We start from the raw sequence: 19,768 nt of genomic DNA on the forward strand, positions 1-19,768 counted from the left end.
TACACTGTAGAAAGTACTACTATCTACAGTGAAAGTGTGTTGCACTGCATAGATAGTAGTACTATCCAATTGTATACATTGCGTATTGCTCTCCTCTTTAAGCGCTTTTAGTGTTAGTACGCAAACTTTGGTCACACACAAACTATGGTCACCAGTACCACCATACTGCATGCACTATACATATCGTACACCGTTTGCTAGCTGTTAATTGATGACTTGTTGCTCTAAAAAATGATGGAAGAAGTGAAATGTTTCCGATGTGGAATATAAAGCAAATAATCACCTTTTGGTTTCAGCCGATGGCAAACTATCACTTCCTCTGCGGTCTGAATGAATACGTTATCTTTCCGAAGCAAAACATCCAGATCGCCTCAGAAGTGATAGTTTGTCCCGTCACCTTCACCAACGGTAATTATTTGCTTATATAGATATGAATGATTTCCAAGCAGAAATCTGTTTTGATCAATCAAATAAGTAAAAAGGTCATATTCAACACTTGTGTTGATATCATGGGGGTCATTAAGGTCTCAATCAGGTTACAATCATTATGTAACTATATTCAAAAGATGATATTATGGTGACTCTTTAGACCACATTTCTCAAGTCACCATTAACTTATTATAATGACATTACCAGATACAAATTTTTCTTCATCAGTATCACGTTTTGTTTTTATGACACCAAATTCATGTCGCCAAATTCGCATAATCACATTCATGGGACCACATTCACTCTTGCATTGTCTCTTGCAGTCTCCATCATGACCATGGGTCACAGTATGACCATACCATAATATGATATTTCTGTATAAGAACAGTGGCTGTTGTTGTTGTAGTCATTCTTATAATTGTTATGTCCCTTTAAAGCTTTCACCACCTTATCATAATTGTGTTTCACATTCATTTCCACGATGGTGTCACACACCCACAGACTCTCAAGAAACTACACTACTGGTACATTCAATACTGTCCCTTTAAGTGTTCACCATCTGATTATAATCGTGTTTCCAGATTCAATTCCAAAGAAACCCAGCTGCCTCAGGTCATTATCTAGTGGAATCTCCTGGTCTGGCAACTGTAGACACAAAATATAGAATAGAAAAAAAGGCAGACAAAATGTTAAGTTATTTGTTATCTCCTATAGATACCCTACACTGAAACTTGATTCTCTGTTCATTATTCACAAACTAGGTTATAGAACAGGGTGCATGTATAAAAAATGCTGTGCTTTTAAAATAGTTTCATGTCAATGTACTCTGGAGCAGTGTACATCATATACTGTTTGGTTGAATGTTTTGAGTAGGGATTTTTTTATCACCCTTCCGATCAAAATTTACTGGGCCATGGGTGCAAATTTGCATAGACTTTATACACAAAGCACATACAATATGGCATGCAATGCTGACACAATGAGAGTGACTGCATCAATCTGGCTTGGCAAGGCACATCAAATGAAATGGCTTATAACAATGGAAATAGAAAGAATTTTAAAATGGATTTTTTTTTTTTTTTTAATAAGAAGGAGAAAGAAAAGAAGGGACATAAAGATTATTTATTTAGAAGGGAAAAAAAGATAAAAGAAAGAAAGACTAATGGCACAAGCTTATTTACTGTTACTGTTAAAACAATTGTTGAGTATCATACCTTTGGACTTAGGTAGAAAAGCTTCTGGTCAGCAACATCTACTTTGAAGAGTTTCTGAATCATTCCCTTGACTTTTGTGATATCCATGGTGACTGAAAAAAAATAACAGACAGAGAGATTCCTAAATCCAACTTTAGTAGTAAACTACTCCAAAAGAAAGCAGGAAAATCAGATTGGTGAACAAAATCAGACAAAAAATAAGAAAATTTAATGACAAAGTGCCAGGAAACTTTCCTATTTGATCCAACACACATAATGAATAAAATGTCAATTTTTCAAAATGTATGACTCAGGAGGGTCTTTTCTTTCAAGAGAACCTCAATAACATGCTACCCACAATATATTTTGAGACACTCAAAACACTCATAACTTTCTTATTATTAGTCTGATTAAAAAAAAAAAAAAAAATCAATATTCTGTTTCTCTTATTTGTCCGCTTTCATACAAATTAAATTATTACAAGGGTTTGATTGCCATTTACACTGAGGGCAAGATCCATTAAACAAATGAACACGGTTACATACAATGAACCTAACAAATAGAGCTGGTAGTATTGAACTAATCACTGTTGGACACATAACAATGAGAAGGATTGAATAAATATATATTATCATATAAATGTAACAACGAGGCCTACAATGAATGAAAAATGTACTTCTCATATTGCATTCCCAGTTCATGAACACACTAAAATTTAATAATTTAACACCCAAAAATGCTTTAATTATATCAGATATAACTCATACAATAAACAATTTTCACAAATCAGTTTTCTACTGAATAGCATTTGATTCTCAAAAACGGCCATAATAAGAGAGAATTTAATTAAATTCCAAGCAAAGCTTGCTTCCGCGGTATTAGTCATTTGTTGAATGTCGATTTCCCATTATAATCTGATGTCCGGTCAATGACTGTGAGCATACCTGGTAGTTTTTTCTTGATAGACTTCTTGGATGCATGTTGAGGGCAGCTTAAAATCAATTCAAGCAGGGAAGATTTCAAAGCTCCAGGTTTAGTCTGAGAGTCATCACTCACTTCAGGAGCTCCATACTCTATAGGATTATTTTAAAACAAAAATGGAAATATCATGCAAACTATTTACTACATGTAACAAAGCCTTTCTTTCTTTTGCAATATTGTATACAAAGTTGTAATGGATTTGTTGTAATTTGAGTTAAAAAGTAGGGTTTCTATTATGATTTTCAAAGTACTTATTACTTTGAGAGGAGAAAGAAATTCCAGGAGTAATTTGAATAAAGACAAACACAGGACATTTCTAATTAAGATTCAATTCTGCTCAAGGGAAAAAAAGAAGAGAAAAACACCTTTTAACAGAATTTGGAAACTAAAATATTATAATGTTTTTTTCTTTGCCTCCTATATAAAAGAAACACATCACACCTCCCGGTATCAAAGACTGACTTACTCTTGATAAGAGCTGTATATGTGGGATGGTTTTTGATGAAATCTGCTTGAAGATTCGAGTCAGGTTGATCCTTTCCTCCTCCATTCTTCAGCCAATCCTCATGGTATTTCTTCATGTAGTCAATTTCTGAACCTTTCCTCTCACCATCTGATACCTGGAACATAAAGAAAGGTATGATAAGGATTAATGGATATATTTCATTTATAAACATATGTCTATTTCAAAATAATGGCACAGTTATCCAATCACTATCTTATCACATTTCTAAATCTAGAATGATTTTACTTTGTTGATTATGAGCTCAATAAAGTACATTTTATGGAATGTTCATGAATAGTTATTTGCTTTAAAGCTACACATCAAGCTGTAACCGCACATAATGTTCAGGGATGCAGGCAAATTACATTGTTTATCACAATTCATGAACTTTCCTTTAGAACAATACTCATAGGTATGGGTAGAAGAGAAAGAGAACCAGAGAAAGAGAATATGACAAACAGATCATCAACAATTTCAAGAAAAAAAGAAAGACGGATAAGAATTAATAGAAATTGGAGAATGCAAGAGAACGAGAGACATAGAGAGATGATGGGGAAAGGAGATGGCAATAGCCACAAAATACGATAACTAATGAAAAGGAAAGTCATCCATTCCTTTCAACTGAAATTAGAGACCTTGAATCATAATGCAAAAAATAATTCATTCCAACTCACAGCACTGTGATTGCAGTGACGCAACGATGGCAGCTTTGCAATCATTAGACCTCTCACGGTGGATGCTTTCTCGCTCTGTACCAGAGGATTCCGTTTCATATTCAATTCTTCTAAGCACTGTAGTTTGTTCAACTCGTTCACACTCTTCCACTAAACAGAAAAAAATATGAAAAATAAATTGTACAAAATGTACAATGGCAAACATGCAGAGCTTAGACTATTTCCTTATTGAAAAATCTATACACATCTGATATGCTCTTTTCCTAAAAATGATAATAAAATGCAATATAATCAAACAAATTTCATTTCCATTTGCAGATATAAATGTTGGATGGCTTCATAACTCCTTTGGTAACAGTTTATCAATTTCACAGCCAGTTAAAACGATATATCGTTATATACTTGTAGTTCAATATGCCGTTTTACTTCCTCAATGAAAATAAAAAAGCTCCATCACACCACTGCTGTGTCATGCATTAACACATATTTTACATTTAAGCACCAGGGTTGTCTACTTGATCTACTTCATATTAGCCATTTCCATAATACAAATAAATCTGTAGAGAATGTGAACAAAAGTTTACAAAACAACCTCTCTTTGCACCTGTGAAAAATATTAATACATATGCAAACTGACATTCAAAGAGATCTACATCGAATTGATGATGGTTGAATGCATCATTGGAGTCTTACCTCACTCAATCTATTGTTGTGAAGAGAAAGCGACTTCAGACTTGTGAAGTACTTTGTCTTTCCCTCTAAGGGGGCATCATCAAAGCTTATATTTGAAATGCTGTTGCTATTCAGTATGAGGCCTTCTAACCTGCAGGCAAATACAAAGAGAGAATTAGAATCATTACTGCTTTGCAAAGTAGTGCAAATAAATTCAGATGTAATATTAAGTTATATATCAGAGCATAATACCTTTCATCATATTTTCTAAAGGTGTATATGAAGATTTGAAGTATAATTAACCTAAATTAACATGAAATGTCTTTACATGGGAACATATTTCACTCACACACACTTTATTTGCAAGTTCAAAATCCAGGTCAGGTAATGCAATTCAGTACAACACATAGTCCATAATAACCTAGTATTATAGATAAAAACTGAAAGCTGCAGGTTCCAAGGATGGTTGCTATCTAATCCTTCAATATTTCATATCATCCCGAGGAAATATTCTAAAGAAATTTACCTTGGTAAGTGACCAAGCTGTAAGACGTCTTCCCATGATTCTATCTGATTCTCCTCCATGTTCAACAACTCAAGGTGATCAAATGTGCCTTTTGCTGGTCTGTATAGAGTAAGGCAAAGATAAAGGAAGAGAGAGAGAGAGGGATGGAAGGAGGGAGAGAGGGAGAGAGAGAGAGAGAGAGAGAGAGAGAGAGAGAGAGAGATGGGAGAGAGAGATTGAGTAAGAGAGCGAGAGACAAAGACATAATGAGACATAATTAATCACATTCAATATATCTATAGGTTAAATGCATGGAAACTGCATAATGTGCAATAATTCAGTACATTCACATTCATGTATTTGATCTTTTGTACATTTCAGGAACATTTAACATATTCATTATTATGTACTGCAAAAAACATGAATCTGCATTTCTTGCTGTATTCCACTTATGATCATATTCATTAGTATCAATGTGATGTATTTATTCATTCAAATTAATGTGGTACATAGTTTTTATTCTAAATTGCAGAGAAACACAATGATAGGATCACCATTCAAGAATGTCATATAATCTGGCATTGAAAAGGACTAGGAAACCTAAAAAGGAAAATTGTATCCCCATCAAAACTAACAGCAATTATTCTTACCTTTCAAGATTTGATATTCTATTGAAGCATGCATGAAGGTTCTTGAGCTTAGGCCACATGGGTGCAGAGATCAGCAACTATGAAATGAAACATTTAAATGAGAACAATCTTAATTAGAAATAAGTTTAACAGTCTTCATTAAATCATCCTTCATTACACTGAAAGAAATATTTTCACTTGTAAATAAATTTGAAAGGATAGCATTGTTCAAAAATATAAAAAGGATGCTCAACATTTCCATTTATCAATATACCTACATGTTCACGTAGTGCTATTATTTTACTTTATTTGTATTTTTGTCTTTCCTTTTGTTTACAACAAACAAATCAATACAGCAAATCCAAAACAAATATATACATATATTTTCCTTTAAAAAGAAAAAAAGAAAATTTAATTTCAAATTTTCAATTGCGTTAGATATGTCTTGATCACATCAGATATTTTCAGCTTATATCACAATTAAACTTCCTATTTCAACTGATTGTTTCCACAACACTAAACAACTCTGTTTCATCTTACCTCTTTCCATGTGACATTACATCTATTAAGGAAGAGCTCTTCTAATGCACAGAAGGCAGAACACAAACTAGACGGGTTGGTAGGTATAGCTAATCTGTTTTCACTGAAATGCAGAAAAAAATATAGATGATCAAGATGAATTAATAAGTGAATTGAAGGAGGAAGAGGAGGAGAAGCAGAAACAGGAGCTGGAAAAGGAGGAAGAAAGGAATGACGACGAAGAAAAAAAGGAGGAAAAAAGTGGGGAATATGAATAATTAAGTAAACTGGATGAGGGAGAGAATGAGGAAGGGAAATGTATAACTATGAGAAACAGCATATAAAAGCTTAAATTGGAAGGTGAGAAGATATAAGAGATGAGTTTAAAGGAGAAGAGTACAAAGAGAAGATAGAGAAGGAGGAAAAAGAAAATGCCAATGGATAGAAGGGAGAACATGAGAAAAATAATAAAACAGAGAGGCATGACAAAAACTATAAAGAGTGTTATAAAGCCAGAGAGAATAATAAATTACTGGTAGAAAATCGATCAAGTTTTTAAATATTACTTCAAAACATTTACATTTACAACATATCAATGAAATCTAATCATGTATTATGGCTACAATTACTGTACTTACCTAGCATCTAAGATTTTTAGTTTTTGCATGCTACTGGTGATTTTAGATAGCTCTTCCCAGGATGGTAGCAGGTTTTGTGAGACCTCAAGGCCTGTAATATCTAAATTTAATAACGTCAGGAAAATATAACAATAAATGAAATACTTCTATAAATGTTGATATACCTGAACAGAAATGACGACACCATTGTTACAACCTATTAATTTCTTTGAACATTATCTTATTAAATACCATATACATATTTTAAGAAGATAGCCAGCACGGGTAGAGTCTTAATAAAAGTTGAGCACTGTCATTTTCTTAATTCCTTTATTCAAAAAGTGCATATTCACACAAGAGTCAGTAATGTAAGTGTCTATGTCATTACACTGTACCATATAATCCTGTGATATATTACACTACATTTTCCAACAACAAAAAAGGTACAATGTTAGAACCTACCCCTGTACCCAATGTTGCGATGTAACAATACAATATATCAAATATTCTGAAGCTTTAGCCTGCTTTCTTGTAGGGGGGCTTCCTGATCCTTACTTTTACAGTTTATCTGCCATAGACTAAATAGAATAAAGCTTCTGATACAACTGTGGGTAGATGCTAGAAATTCATAGAACACAGAAAAAATGGGTGCCTGGCTCAAGAATGGACAACATTTACAGTGAAATAAAGTAAAGGATACTCGGCAGTTTGTCAGCAACCTTCTCATCTCCAGCTCTGCTAATTCTCATCTCATGTAGGGCCACAGACTTCAGATTTTCAAAGGAACTAAAACAGAAATGGAACACAGAGAAGTCATTTAAAAATGCCCAAATACACCAACAGCTTGTTGAAATAGTAGAATTTCATTTCACTGAAAGATCATCTAAATGAAAAGTGTCAGGGATCACTTCCTATTTACTCCTCAAAGAATCAGAAGAGAGAAATCGAGAGTGAGATACGTCTAGAGTCAACCAATTCCCATTTTGTGTTACATGATCAACAGCACCTTCAAAACAAAGAGCAAAGAAAACTTAAGAACCTCACTGAGACCTACCTTTGTGTTCTGGCTATCTTTTCTGCCCCCACCATCTCTACTGCCTTGCAGCTGACGACCAAGGAGTCTTCTACATCTGCTGTTTCAATGTTCTCTGGAATGTAACGGGAAGAAACTGCATCTAGGAATTGAATGCCAAGATCAGCTTTCTTTGGGCGCAAGAAGGAACCACTTGTTGGAGAGCTGGATGGATGTGACAGAGATGGTAAAGGAGTTCATTTAGCAGTAACATTCAAGATCAATTTGTTTCTAAATCTTGCCCCATATTTAGAAGAAATAAATAAGTCAATGAGACATTGAAGAGACTGTATCTGCTTTTGTCACATTCAAGAAGATTTAATCTAATTTTTAACAGTTTCATAAATATATAGGAAATGTTAAGGCCTGTTTGATTTCCTTCAGTAAGTTAATTGCTACAGAGCAGTGGGCATATTACCTGTAGGTGCTAAAGGGTTAATGAACCTCTTTTCCCTTTAAACTAACATAGCAACAGTAACGAGCTTCAGACACGAAATAAAACCTAATGTGATGAATAGTATTATGATATTTACCTGCATTGGAAGTATTGAGTGCCATTATGACTGCCATCATGTTTACCTCTCTCAGGATTGTCCCACTCAATACCAAGCCATAGGCCTGCATAAAGAAGAAATGAAAACAAATGTGAGGCGATAGATGCTAAAGACTGTTACACTATGTTTTAAACGATATGAGTGGGCAGTGTTGTAACTTGTAAGGGCTAGAGTAAAGCCTAACTTTAAAGACCACTCTGTTCTAAATTGGCTTGAATCAACATCCAATGACCTTAATCAGCATTAAACCATCAGCATTGACCCATCAGTTTACTTGACTCAACTCTACTCAAAGATTCAGAAAGAATTTGTGTTCAATTGTGTTACAGATGCACCATAAAACCATATCTTGCAAGCCATTTTGATAGTGGTTTGCTTGCAATGGTTGTAAATTTATAATCATGCCAACTTTTTAACAAGTACTGGGACAAGTAAAGTCACCTACATTTGTAATTTGATTGAGAATTGATATTTCGGCACCACAATGTCATTTCTGGGTTTAAGTTTTAACTCAAGTTTTGGCATGATAAGCGCATCAACTAGATTCTTCTTCTTTCTTAAGTTTTACTATTATTTTGTTAAAACTAGTTAAAACCAACCAATTTAGACTTCTAGTTCCATAGATCTTATTCTAATCTTAATTATTATAGAATTGTTGGCATTTTCATGAAATAGGAAACCGAAATTCGCTCCGCACAGTAGAACTTGAGCCATTGCTATTGGTGATTGGTCTCCTTTTCCCACTCTCTAGTCCATATGCATTTGCATTCAACATCAACATCAACAGTATACGGAAGAAAAGGTAGTCCTGTCGGTCTTCCGGTCGCTACTTCTGTATGGTTCTGATTAACAGACGAAAACAACTTTGAGGGCACACTAGATAGATGGGCAAACCCGGACTTTAGTGCCCCAGCTGAAAATCTCAGTTTATTATGGATTTAATATCAATAATATTAATTATGCTAATATATGCAAATATAAACATACCAAAACTTGATGATTTTTAATCATTTGACGTCATAAAAAGCAATTTTAAGCCAAAAATAGCAGCGAAGTAGGGGATCTCCTCTTTGCTTGATGCGAGATACTAGCGAACTGAAATAACCGAATAAAAACTATGGTGAACTAAAAAAAGAAAAGAAAAAATCAAACCACCTCTGAAATTACCTTTGAAATGTTTATTAATTTTTTCTTCCGATATGCGCACATGATAGGGGCAGGTTGGGATGGGATGGGGGGGGGGGGGGGTGCTCAATAGTCGCCAAATTTGGGGTAAAAGGGCAACTGGCCTTGGGGGGGGGGGCTAAATTTATTATTTACTTATTTTTCTTTGTAATCATTTTTCTAATTTTTTTCCGGGGTGGCTCTTTTCTTTATTCTGCCCCCAAGGCCAGTTGCCCTTTTACCCCAAATTTGGCGACTATTGAGCACCCCCCCCCCATCCCATCCCAACCTGCCCCTATCATGTGCGCATATCGGAAGAAAAAATTAATAAACATTTCAAAGGTAATTTCAGAGGTGGTTTGATTTTTTCTTTTCTTTTTTTAGTTCACCATAGTTTTTATTCGGTTATTTCAGTTCGCTAGTATCTCGCATCAAGCAAAGAGGAGATCCCCTACTTCGCTGCTATTTTTGGCTTAAAATTGCTTTTTATGACGTCAAATGATTAAAAATCATCAAGTTTTGGTATGTTTATATTTGCATATATTAGCATAATTAATATTATTGATATTAAATCCATAATAAACTGAGATTTTCAGCTGGGGCACTAAAGTCCGGGTTTGCCGATAGATGGATAAAGCGCAACATAGACCTACTGGAATTTAGACCAATAATTATCAAGTAATCTTTTGAAAATATTCAAACTTGGTGCTGTGACCACAGACTGACCACTATGATCACACTATAGTCTCTACACATAAGACTAAAGAGCGCGTCCCGACAAGTCACAAAGTTCACAAAGTGGGTTCTAAATCTAATTAAAAGTAAAACAATGAATGATATCCTGGGTAGGCCTATAGCCGAATAAAGGTCTAGTCTGTCTCTAATAGTACATAATAATAGGCAAAGACTTTTGTCAAAACAAAGTATGCTGGATGATATACATATATATGCACACACACGCGCACAAGTAGGCCTAAATGTAGACACTCAATAACTTTAATAAAAGTTTAAAGGGGCCGGGCACGATTAGCACTTCGGACACTACACCATTACTAACAGTTGGGACTGCATATGAAATGGTAAGGTAAAACCACATAACAAATACGGATATTCGTGCACATTCACCTTCTGTTGGTGGAACTAATCCCACAAATCTAATTGTCCCATATTGCTCTTCACTCAAAATCCGGTGTCCTACTTCAATTTTCCTATCAGTAACGACTTTTTCATCCATTTCTTCAGGCATTTTCTCCGCGTAAATATCGTTCATGCAAAATCACTGAATATATCGACCAATTTACGTTACGTTTATATAGTATCTGAAACAGCCGCGAAAGGGGGGAAAGGGGGATTGGAAACCACTCAGATAGCAGACAAATTACCCAACTGAGAAAGTCGATTGTTGGAGATGATTTCTTAAACAAAATGAACAAATTGTATTCTCTCTGTCTCCTGCTATCCCCCTCTCTGTCTCTCTCTCTGTCTCTCTCTCCCCCTCTCTTCTCTCTCTTTCTCTCTCTCTCTCTCTTTTCCATCCCTCTCTCTCTCTTTCTCTCCCTCCGGGTCTCCCTCCTATAGCTCTAGCTCTAACTCCCTGTCTGCAAAATATTTTCTTAATTTAATTATTTATTAAAATTATAACTTGCTTAGGCGCATGCATAGTGATATAAAAAAGGAATCACCGAAGTAGACCCTATACCACTTTCATCTATATATTACATGAATGCAAGTTCATTTATGTTACTTCTAATTAAAACTACCTAGGGTCTATAAGCTATATTTTTCTTAAACAAAAATATGGCGTCATATTGCCATTAGTCATTTGCCATCTATCTTTGCCACCTCCGCAACCACCACCACCACCCCTCCCCCCCCCCCTTCATGTCGCTCCCTAAGATCGAGCGCGAACTCCGAGAACGGACTGAAATAAGCGACCAAAAGTGCCAAGTCTCACAGCTGATTGGTACATATATCGTGTCTACACCGGTAAATTCAAGGAATGAGCGCGAGGTCCGACTACATGAATAGTGAGGACAAAATGCTTTTGCTGTGGTATGAATAGTACGGGGCGGATACCTGGGCGGATATCGTTCATAAAGATCTAGAAAAAGAAAAGGAAGACTAGCCTAGGCTTATAGCTCTCTAGCTCTATGCTTTGCTGGAGTGGTAACCAGACGTGCCGACAGAGCGCCGAGTCAGGGAGCTTGCATTGCATTGGATGGATGCCTGCGCCTGGCCTGAGTCGTCACATCATAATTCATATCAAGTAAACATAGTCTACACATCGCTTGTGCTTGCCGGTGAGACTAGGCTGGCCAGGCTACAGAAGTACAGATCGATCAAGTAAGTAGAACAAAATAACCATCTGGTATGCTCAGGGGCGGCCAGCCGGGGGAGGGGGGGGGGGGGGGGGGGGGCGGCATGTAGGGACACAATTACCCTGCAACTGCTCGCCATATACCTTTAGGTTCTAGTCTTTTATTTATGGGCCCAATTAATCATGATAGACTCTATGTCAACTTGTACTTTCCTGATATCCACCCTAATTAGGTCTCAATCCAATTACCTTGTTTAATTTGAATCCTAATTAGCCTAATCAGTTACCCTTAATCCTACAACTGTTGCGTGAGGGAGTGTAGTATTTAATTATTTGCCCATTTTGCTTCTTTTTTTCCCTTTTTTTAAAATTTGTCCAGCATTGCGTAACTTACTTTTTCTTGTTATTCTTCCTCACTGATGACAAAAAAAAATGAAAAAGAACCAGAGTGTGCTAAGATTTAACTAGATTCAAGATTCATTTTTACTGTATTTCTTTATTCATACATTTATTTATTTATTTGTGCAGTTGACTTGTTGCTAGCCACTCCATGATCCAGGTCATGGCACTCCGCACTATGTCTACACTTCAAACATCGATGAGATCTATTACAGGACTCTGCAAACAGAATATCAGACAAGGTTTCCTTAGACCTGGCTGTGCCACCATCTTTCCAAGAAACTGCACAGGAAAGTACCAATCTCATATTGGACAGCTTCCAAGCAGGGTAACATCATGCAGAAAGAAACAAGTACCTGACTTCCAAGGAATTGCCTATAAAAATACCCAACCGCTCATGTCATTTTCAAGGAACTTTCAGACTTCAAAATCTCATCAGCTACGTTACATCCCAGAGCGTAGAAGTCATACAACCTCAAAGAGTGGAATAATTGGTGGTTCAGAAGGAAAGGGAGGTGATTTTCGGGATACTCTTGATGCCTTGGTTGCTGAATCAATCAAGGAAGAAGATCTGGGACCAATGAACAGTGATGAGATGGATGATGAGGATGAGATCTTCATCAGCCAGTCAGGAAAGATGCTCTTGTTTCCATGGCGACTGGTAAATACAAGCAGAGAAGGATGCTCAGATGAAGAGAGGGAGGTCATAAGAAAAGGTGCAAGCATCTTAATTTTCTTTTTGTTTGACAGTTTAATACTCTTGTTTGCCTTTTAATACTAATTAATGATAGTTCAAATAATGCACTCATCCAATGAATGAGGTTCCGATATGGCCTTATGCTCCTTTACATGTGTGGTCAAGGTATAACCTATAAGTTGCTGCCCTCTACTGCTCTACTACTACCAGAAACAATAAAAAAGTTACAGTTTTCATCATTTGGCAACAAGAGTGACATAGGTAGTGAAATCAGAGTCAATATACAAAGTGGCCAAAATTGTTCTAGTAAATCTAGTTGGTTACAATATAGTGAATACTGCTTCGTTGGGCAAGCACAGAACACAATATACCCCATGTTGTGACAAACTGAAACCAAGTTGGCCAAAAGTCAGTCTACATGTATATAGATGGCTTTAAGTGACATTATATCTGACCAGAAAGAAATAACCACGGGTTAAATTTAATACTTCAAAAGCCAAATTCCTTCATTTTATTGCTTAGTATGTGGTTACCAAAAGAGAGAGACTTTCCCAGAAAAGAATGTGCTGATAAGTGCTTTCTACTTTTCATCCGTTAGATCTTTTACTTTGATATCCTATACTCCTGTTGCCACGTAGCAGTACTTAGTCTATGTGTTTTCACTATCTGTAAGTCTTAAGTCTTCCTTACCTTGATAATATATTTGCAATCTTTATCTTGAAAATGCCTTGAGAATGCTAGAGAATGTGTAGTTTAATTTTTTTTCCATCTTTATTTTGTCAATAGACAAGACCAAAGTCCCTTCTGTGACCGCTATCCTACAAAAGACCATGTCTCCTGACAGTGCAGCAGCTCTTCTAAGGTGGGAAAGGTTCATGATCAAAAAGATGGGATTACCCGCTTTTCAGAAGTTGAAGAAAGGTATGAACTGACACTGAATGTATACTTATCTAACTATCCCTCACTCCACCCCTCCTCCCCTCCTTCCCCCTTCCTCTCTCTCACTTGTATTTGCTTTCTGATTTACTCCTACATACTTTTCTTCCCATTCTACTTCTTTTTCTGTCTAATCTTACAAATCTTTTTTCTTTCTTTCTATGTGTCTGGAGTTTTCTTTACTCTCTAAATCTTTGTTCACCATGGATCAGACTGTCGCATCATTTGCAGTATATATTATATGTACACTGTACGTGTGACCAAAGTCAACTGGTTGTTCCCCGTGTGGTCCATTGGTCCTACAAAACTGGGAAAGAATTAAGCAATATTTAGAAGTGATTGGTACCTTACTCCAAAATGTTAATATCACTTCTCATGCTCGGGTACCTTTAACACTTACGACCACCATGATTTTCAAGATGCAGTTTCCTTTCAATATGAAGGCCTGCTACTGCTACTGGTTTGCATCGATCTGAAAAGTCATCAAGACATCAGCCCATCTAGATTTAGTTTACTTTGGATGCAAGTGAAGCATATTGGTTGGCAACCAGGGGACCTTATCAGATGGTCTAGACTCCAAGCAATTGCATAAATGAGGCTTCTATAATTTACTCATTGTACCACGTTGTGCAAACACTGCAAAATATTATCATCGTGGAAAGTAAACAAATAGACAACCAACATCAATAAGATTACATCACACATTATACACTTTAATAAATTCAAGAATTATGAATGTTGAAACTGGCTCTTGAATTTGATAGAAAACTTGCATGATATCTTGTGTTTTTAACTTGATATGGCAGAAATGTTCAGCGAGGGTCATCAACTCCATGCAAACATTGGACATATCTTACTCAACAAGCCTGAAGAAGTAGTCATTGAGAAAGGAATTGAAGGTGAGTGTATTTATAAAAAGGAATATAAAGGAATCAGAGAAAAATTGATAAAAAATCTGCTTTTCCTGGACTCTATTGCAAGTTCTATGAAATCTTTTTACATGTAAATGTTTCAGTCTTCAAAGGATTATTTGCTGCTTGTAAGTATCAGCTTGCATGGTGATGTAGATATACAGTAGGCTTGCGGATGCACCATGTGAGAGAGAGGGAGGATTGCGGGGTCCTGAAAAGAAAGATTACCGAGAGTCCTTTTCAGGACCCCTCAATCCTCCCTCTCTCTCCATGGTGCACCCGCAAGCCTACTGTACAAAGGATTAATTGTTTTAGTATTTTCCAGATTAACTTAAAGCAATATATGAGCTCTCTGTATGCTGATGATACACTTCTGTTTAGCAGTGGAAAGTTATCATGTATACCATTAAAAAAAAAAGACCTTAGAAGTTGTGAAGAGTCTGAAATTGCAGAACAGGGCAAGAATATGTGAGCAATAGCACTTGACTGAAAGAAGTACATGCTGACGGATACCCAACACTTGACTTCAGAATTTGCTCAAACTTGTAATGAAAGTTCATATTTATTTTACTTATTTCATGTGTGCTCTGCAAAGTCTAGAATAGATTTCATGGCATCTAGACTTGAAGTGGTTTGATGCACTGAGAAGTAAGTCAAGTGACCTCTGTCAAGGATCAATCTTGACACTCCTCTCCATCTCTTTTTCTTCATGTACTTTTCTTTCCTCCCTCTCCCCTCATACCCCTCTCCCCCACTCTCTCCTCTCTGATATGGCATCTAGGATTCTGGAAGAGCATCAAGGAGCGTCTTCCAGAGCTCGCTTCAGACTCCCCCATCATAGAATGCCACACCAGGCATCCGTATCTTGGTTACCATGGATACGCAGACTGCGTCACCGAGTACAGGTGAGATTTATGTATTAACGTTCATAGCACTATATTTTATCTTTTTTTTATAAATGAAAAGACTACAGTATAGGTACAGTATGTATGTAAAAGAATAGTATTATGTAGGGAGTAAAGTATTTTAAGTGTATGGATTGACATAAAATGTTGACAGTATCTGTAAAATGAATGGAATATGAAAAGTGGGGATAGGGAAAATATCTTTACTCTATGTAGAGATTTGGTTCTATAGAGGCCTTATGATGTGAGTGTATTTTTATTTGTATCAATATTTTACCTGCTAAATACAAGAAAGAAAAAGAGTTAACACCCTTCCAGCACTTAGCTGAAGATTTTATGTTTGTTTTAATCTCTCTCACTCTTTTTTTCTTCTTCAGAGGCAAGCCTTGTCTAGTTGAATTCAAGACATCTAGGAAACCCAAGAAGAGCCTCAGCAAGTGTTTTGATAACCCAATGCAAGTTGCAGCCTACCTAGGAGCACTCAACTTTGATCCTAAATATCAATTTCAGGTAACATATCTAGATTTCATTTCCCAAGTGTTTTTTTTTCTTGTCATTTGTTGTAAGAATAGATTTCTTTCTAAAATTCATATCCAGAGATATAAGTAATTCTGGAATGCTTTCCAAAAGAAAGCATTCAAAAATAGGAAAATCTATTTTATGTAATATAATTCTATGAATGCCAAAGATTATTTCCTCCAAAATATTTATATTTTTTTTTAGTAATAAAACCCCAAAAGAGCTTCTGTGAATGAAAAAAATAAATGTGATTCATTGCCTTTTTTCAATCCATTGATACTGACTGGAAATTTGCTCTGTTTTATAAATGCATGAAGTGCAAAAACATCAAATTTATGTGAAATGTGAAGACAAAAACAACATAACTGGTAACTTCTTGGGATGTAAGCAAAAGCATTAAGAAAATGTTTACACTGCAAAGAATAGGGACATAGGTAGAATACAATGCAATAGATAAAGATTATATTTGAGAAAACAAAATCGATAAACAATTTCATTATTTCAAGAATTCATATATCTCCTTTATTTCTGTCCAGAAAGAACAACAAAACCTGCCTTTTCAAATACCTCTAGTTAGAAGACGTCAAAGAAATATGCTTAGAAAATAGTATCACTAGAAACAATACTTGAGTTTTGATTACCTTTTGTTCATGACACAGATAAACCAAGCACTTCTGGTGATAACCTACAAAGATGGCTCCCCTGCTGACCTCCATGTCATGACCCCTGAACTGTGCGACCTCTACTGGAATAAATGGCTGAAGAGGCTACAGGAATACAGGGAGATGGAGGGGAGAAAGACAGCTGAACAACTTTAGTTATGTAATTTATTTTGCACCAAAGCTCTGTGTCAGCATATATGTCATTCTTATTGATGGCTCTTTGGTCAGGTACAAGTCCGAAAGAGACAAGCTGCCCCAACTGCCTTTTCATTCACGCCACTCTCTTCCCTCACTAAATGTAAACATAACCTGTGTTAACAAATAAGCTTCAAAACAGTCACATGGAAATGATAATTTGATTCTAAGGCAGGTTTTAAAGCTTGGCGGTTATATGGTCGGCATAGATATTTACCATTTATATTAACTTCAAAATAATATTTAGCTCTAGCATAGTCCCTAGTTTTTAGCCATGATTTATGCTTCCTTTAGCTTTAAATTTTTTTTTTTTTTTGCATTTGTCAGTATGCACATATATAATTAAATACTTAAGAGTATCAAAGGTGTCTCCTGTCTACTAATCTGAAAGATACTTGTAGTTTACACCACAAAATTATTTAAAAAAAGCTTCAACTTTAGAACATGCTCTTGTTAGTAAGTATTCATTGCGAGTTATTCCTTATTGATCAGTCAGTCGACTTGAGCTGAAGGGAGGCATCTTACAGGTCTATCATGTCAAATATCTTTCAAGTTGCTAAGTCTCTTGTCGTGGATATCTTCTTTGTACTTTGTGTACATTTTTGTTTTTGTAAACCCTTCACAATCTAGCAAACGATCATTCATTGAAACAATGTTAATTGATGCTGCCCACTGAATATTTTCACATTCTTTGTAAACTTCTAAACAACCCATCATTCTTTAGAACAGTGATAATTGGTGCTACCCAGTATAGCTACCTTCTTGCCCATTCAAGCTTTTTTTAAACTCCTTTTCAAATACTTTTACCGGTGAACATGTTACTGGTCTAGATTATAAAAAAAATGATAATATGGACTGCATGACATCATTGCTTCTGCTTTGAACTGCTTAATACTATCATTAGGAGCCAATAGGCTCAAATACTGTCAGGGTTGTTTCATTTTATGAGACTCCCATTTGGAACCTCTCTACCCAATTTATTGGCTTATCTTTAGTAGTTACTCATCAGAGCATCATTGTCTCTAGTCACACTTACCACATTTAAAATGCAGGGTCTGTATACTGTACATTTGCATTATTTGCAAGTACATGTACTTTTATCATATAGTTTGAAGCTTAATGTTTTCAAAGGAACATGGCTGGATGAATTCATATATGTATATCAGTACTTTTGCAGGAATATTAGAGACTGTTGCTACAATAATTAAGCACCCTCCCCTGTATAACAGGAATACATTTTTGCTTTGATAAAGAGATGAAGAGTTGTTTATTTTCACACAGAGTATGGATTTATGCACTCAAATTTTGTAAGGAACTGTTTAAAAAAAAAAATCGATTTGCAATAATGATACATGTAATAATTATTCAGGGCCTAAATTTTGTTTCTATAACCAAAGTACTGAAGTAACTGAAAAATCTGTTATTACTTGATAGCAACAAAGTACAAAACAACGAGAAAACGACTGTATATATATTAGAGAACAAATAATTTAATAGATAATAGACACTCTGCAGATAGATATTTACAGAACCTTGAATGAAAAGGAGATGAGAATAGAGTATGACTGATAAAATATCAAATGGAATGTATATATGTATTTAGAAAATTGTACAAGGCAGTGTTTTACATTCAGTACTACAATCATTGAACAAAGGTAACTTATTTTACATTTAAAACTTAGGTAATGTGAGCTGAAATATGTTTTGATTAAAATATCTCAAAGCAGAATATATTTTAAATGTGCAACTTCTGTTTTATTCAAAATTCAACTCATTCTTTCAGTGATTAAAATCATTAAAGATAAAGTTGTGTTTCTGGCCATGTAATTGCAATGTGAAAGAAACTGAGTGGAAACGATTGAAAAGGTTGATCATGTAGAACATAAGTATACTGTGATGTTTTTGAATCATCAAAATGAAAAGAAATTGGCTCAGTCCTGCTAAGAGTCACATGCATTGTACACAGAAATGCTTGTATAGTACTACACAAACATGTGGCATGAAAGTTGTGGTTTACAACCCACTTATTTGTCACATTTTGAATGTGAGGGCATTTGAAGAGCCAACCTTTTCAGTGGACATTTAAAAAATAAAAATGAATACTCCTCTATGCTAACATAAACAGAAAGAAAAAGCTCACAAATATTTTTACCTTCCCTAGATCTTGACCTTCTTTTTAAAGGTACTATGTCCCATTTGCAGGCCCAAAAAATGAAAAGGTTAAATTCCAACTGCATTTGAACGATAATACTAATTTAGAAAATAACGACTATAAGTTGTCAAATCGACTTAGGAGCTATATAGCCGATAAGTAATAGTCTTGATTTCAGACCATTGTACTGAATGGTCTTACGTTTTATGCTGCGCAAAGATTCTATCAGTTTAATTTTGGCCATCACAAGAAGTGGGTTATTGATGTAGACAAATGCTCATGTACCCTTTACAGCTCATTTCATGTATGTTATTATCAAAGAAGAAGAAAAGCCAGTCAGTCACTCAATAGTGTCTGACAGTGAAGTCTAGCAAGTAAACAGGTTTCCTTGCATAATTTGAATATTAGGACACTGCTAACATCTAAATTTCACAGATAGGACATACATGACATATTCATAATTCCTGCAAAGTTCTACAGAATTTGTGGTTGGCTGCAAAAGGGACATAGTACCTTTAAATGATATTTGATACAAAAATCAAAGAATCAGGATTTTTTGGG

The 19,768-nt window shown here is 35.4% G+C and overlaps 2 protein-coding genes across 2 annotated transcripts; one reads left to right on the forward strand and one right to left on the reverse strand.

The window, feature by feature from the left end:
• Positions 1 to 24: 24 nt before the first annotated feature.
• LOC577414 (tubulin-specific chaperone E) lies at positions 25 to 10,796 on the reverse strand. The gene is made up of 14 exons (XM_030999600.1): positions 10,640 to 10,796; positions 8,330 to 8,414; positions 7,779 to 7,961; positions 7,425 to 7,510; positions 6,746 to 6,845; positions 6,129 to 6,231; positions 5,610 to 5,686; positions 4,981 to 5,079; positions 4,476 to 4,605; positions 3,783 to 3,932; positions 3,070 to 3,223; positions 2,567 to 2,695; positions 1,644 to 1,735; positions 25 to 1,074 (listed from the first exon to the last, which is right to left on the reverse strand). The coding sequence occupies exons 1-14, from the start codon at positions 10,782 to 10,784 to the stop codon at positions 982 to 984; spliced, it is 1,626 nt and encodes a 541-aa protein (XP_030855460.1). The 5' UTR covers positions 10,785 to 10,796; the 3' UTR covers positions 25 to 981.
• Positions 10,797 to 11,798: 1,002 nt separating this feature from the next.
• Positions 11,799 to 18,788, forward strand: LOC577348 (mitochondrial genome maintenance exonuclease 1). Its single transcript, XM_777580.4, has 7 exons — positions 11,799 to 11,857; positions 12,375 to 12,946; positions 13,714 to 13,848; positions 14,670 to 14,762; positions 15,556 to 15,679; positions 16,057 to 16,189; positions 16,858 to 18,788. Exons 2-7 carry the CDS (start codon positions 12,382 to 12,384, stop codon positions 17,014 to 17,016), a joined length of 1,209 nt encoding a protein of 402 aa, XP_782673.3. The 5' UTR covers positions 11,799 to 11,857; positions 12,375 to 12,381; the 3' UTR covers positions 17,017 to 18,788.
• Positions 18,789 to 19,768: the final 980 nt, after the last annotated feature.

This window comes from Strongylocentrotus purpuratus, unplaced genomic scaffold (assembly GCF_000002235.5).
Source record: "Strongylocentrotus purpuratus isolate Spur 01 unplaced genomic scaffold, Spur_5.0 spur5_scaffold_5, whole genome shotgun sequence".
NCBI lineage: Eukaryota > Metazoa > Echinodermata > Echinoidea > Camarodonta > Strongylocentrotidae > Strongylocentrotus > Strongylocentrotus purpuratus.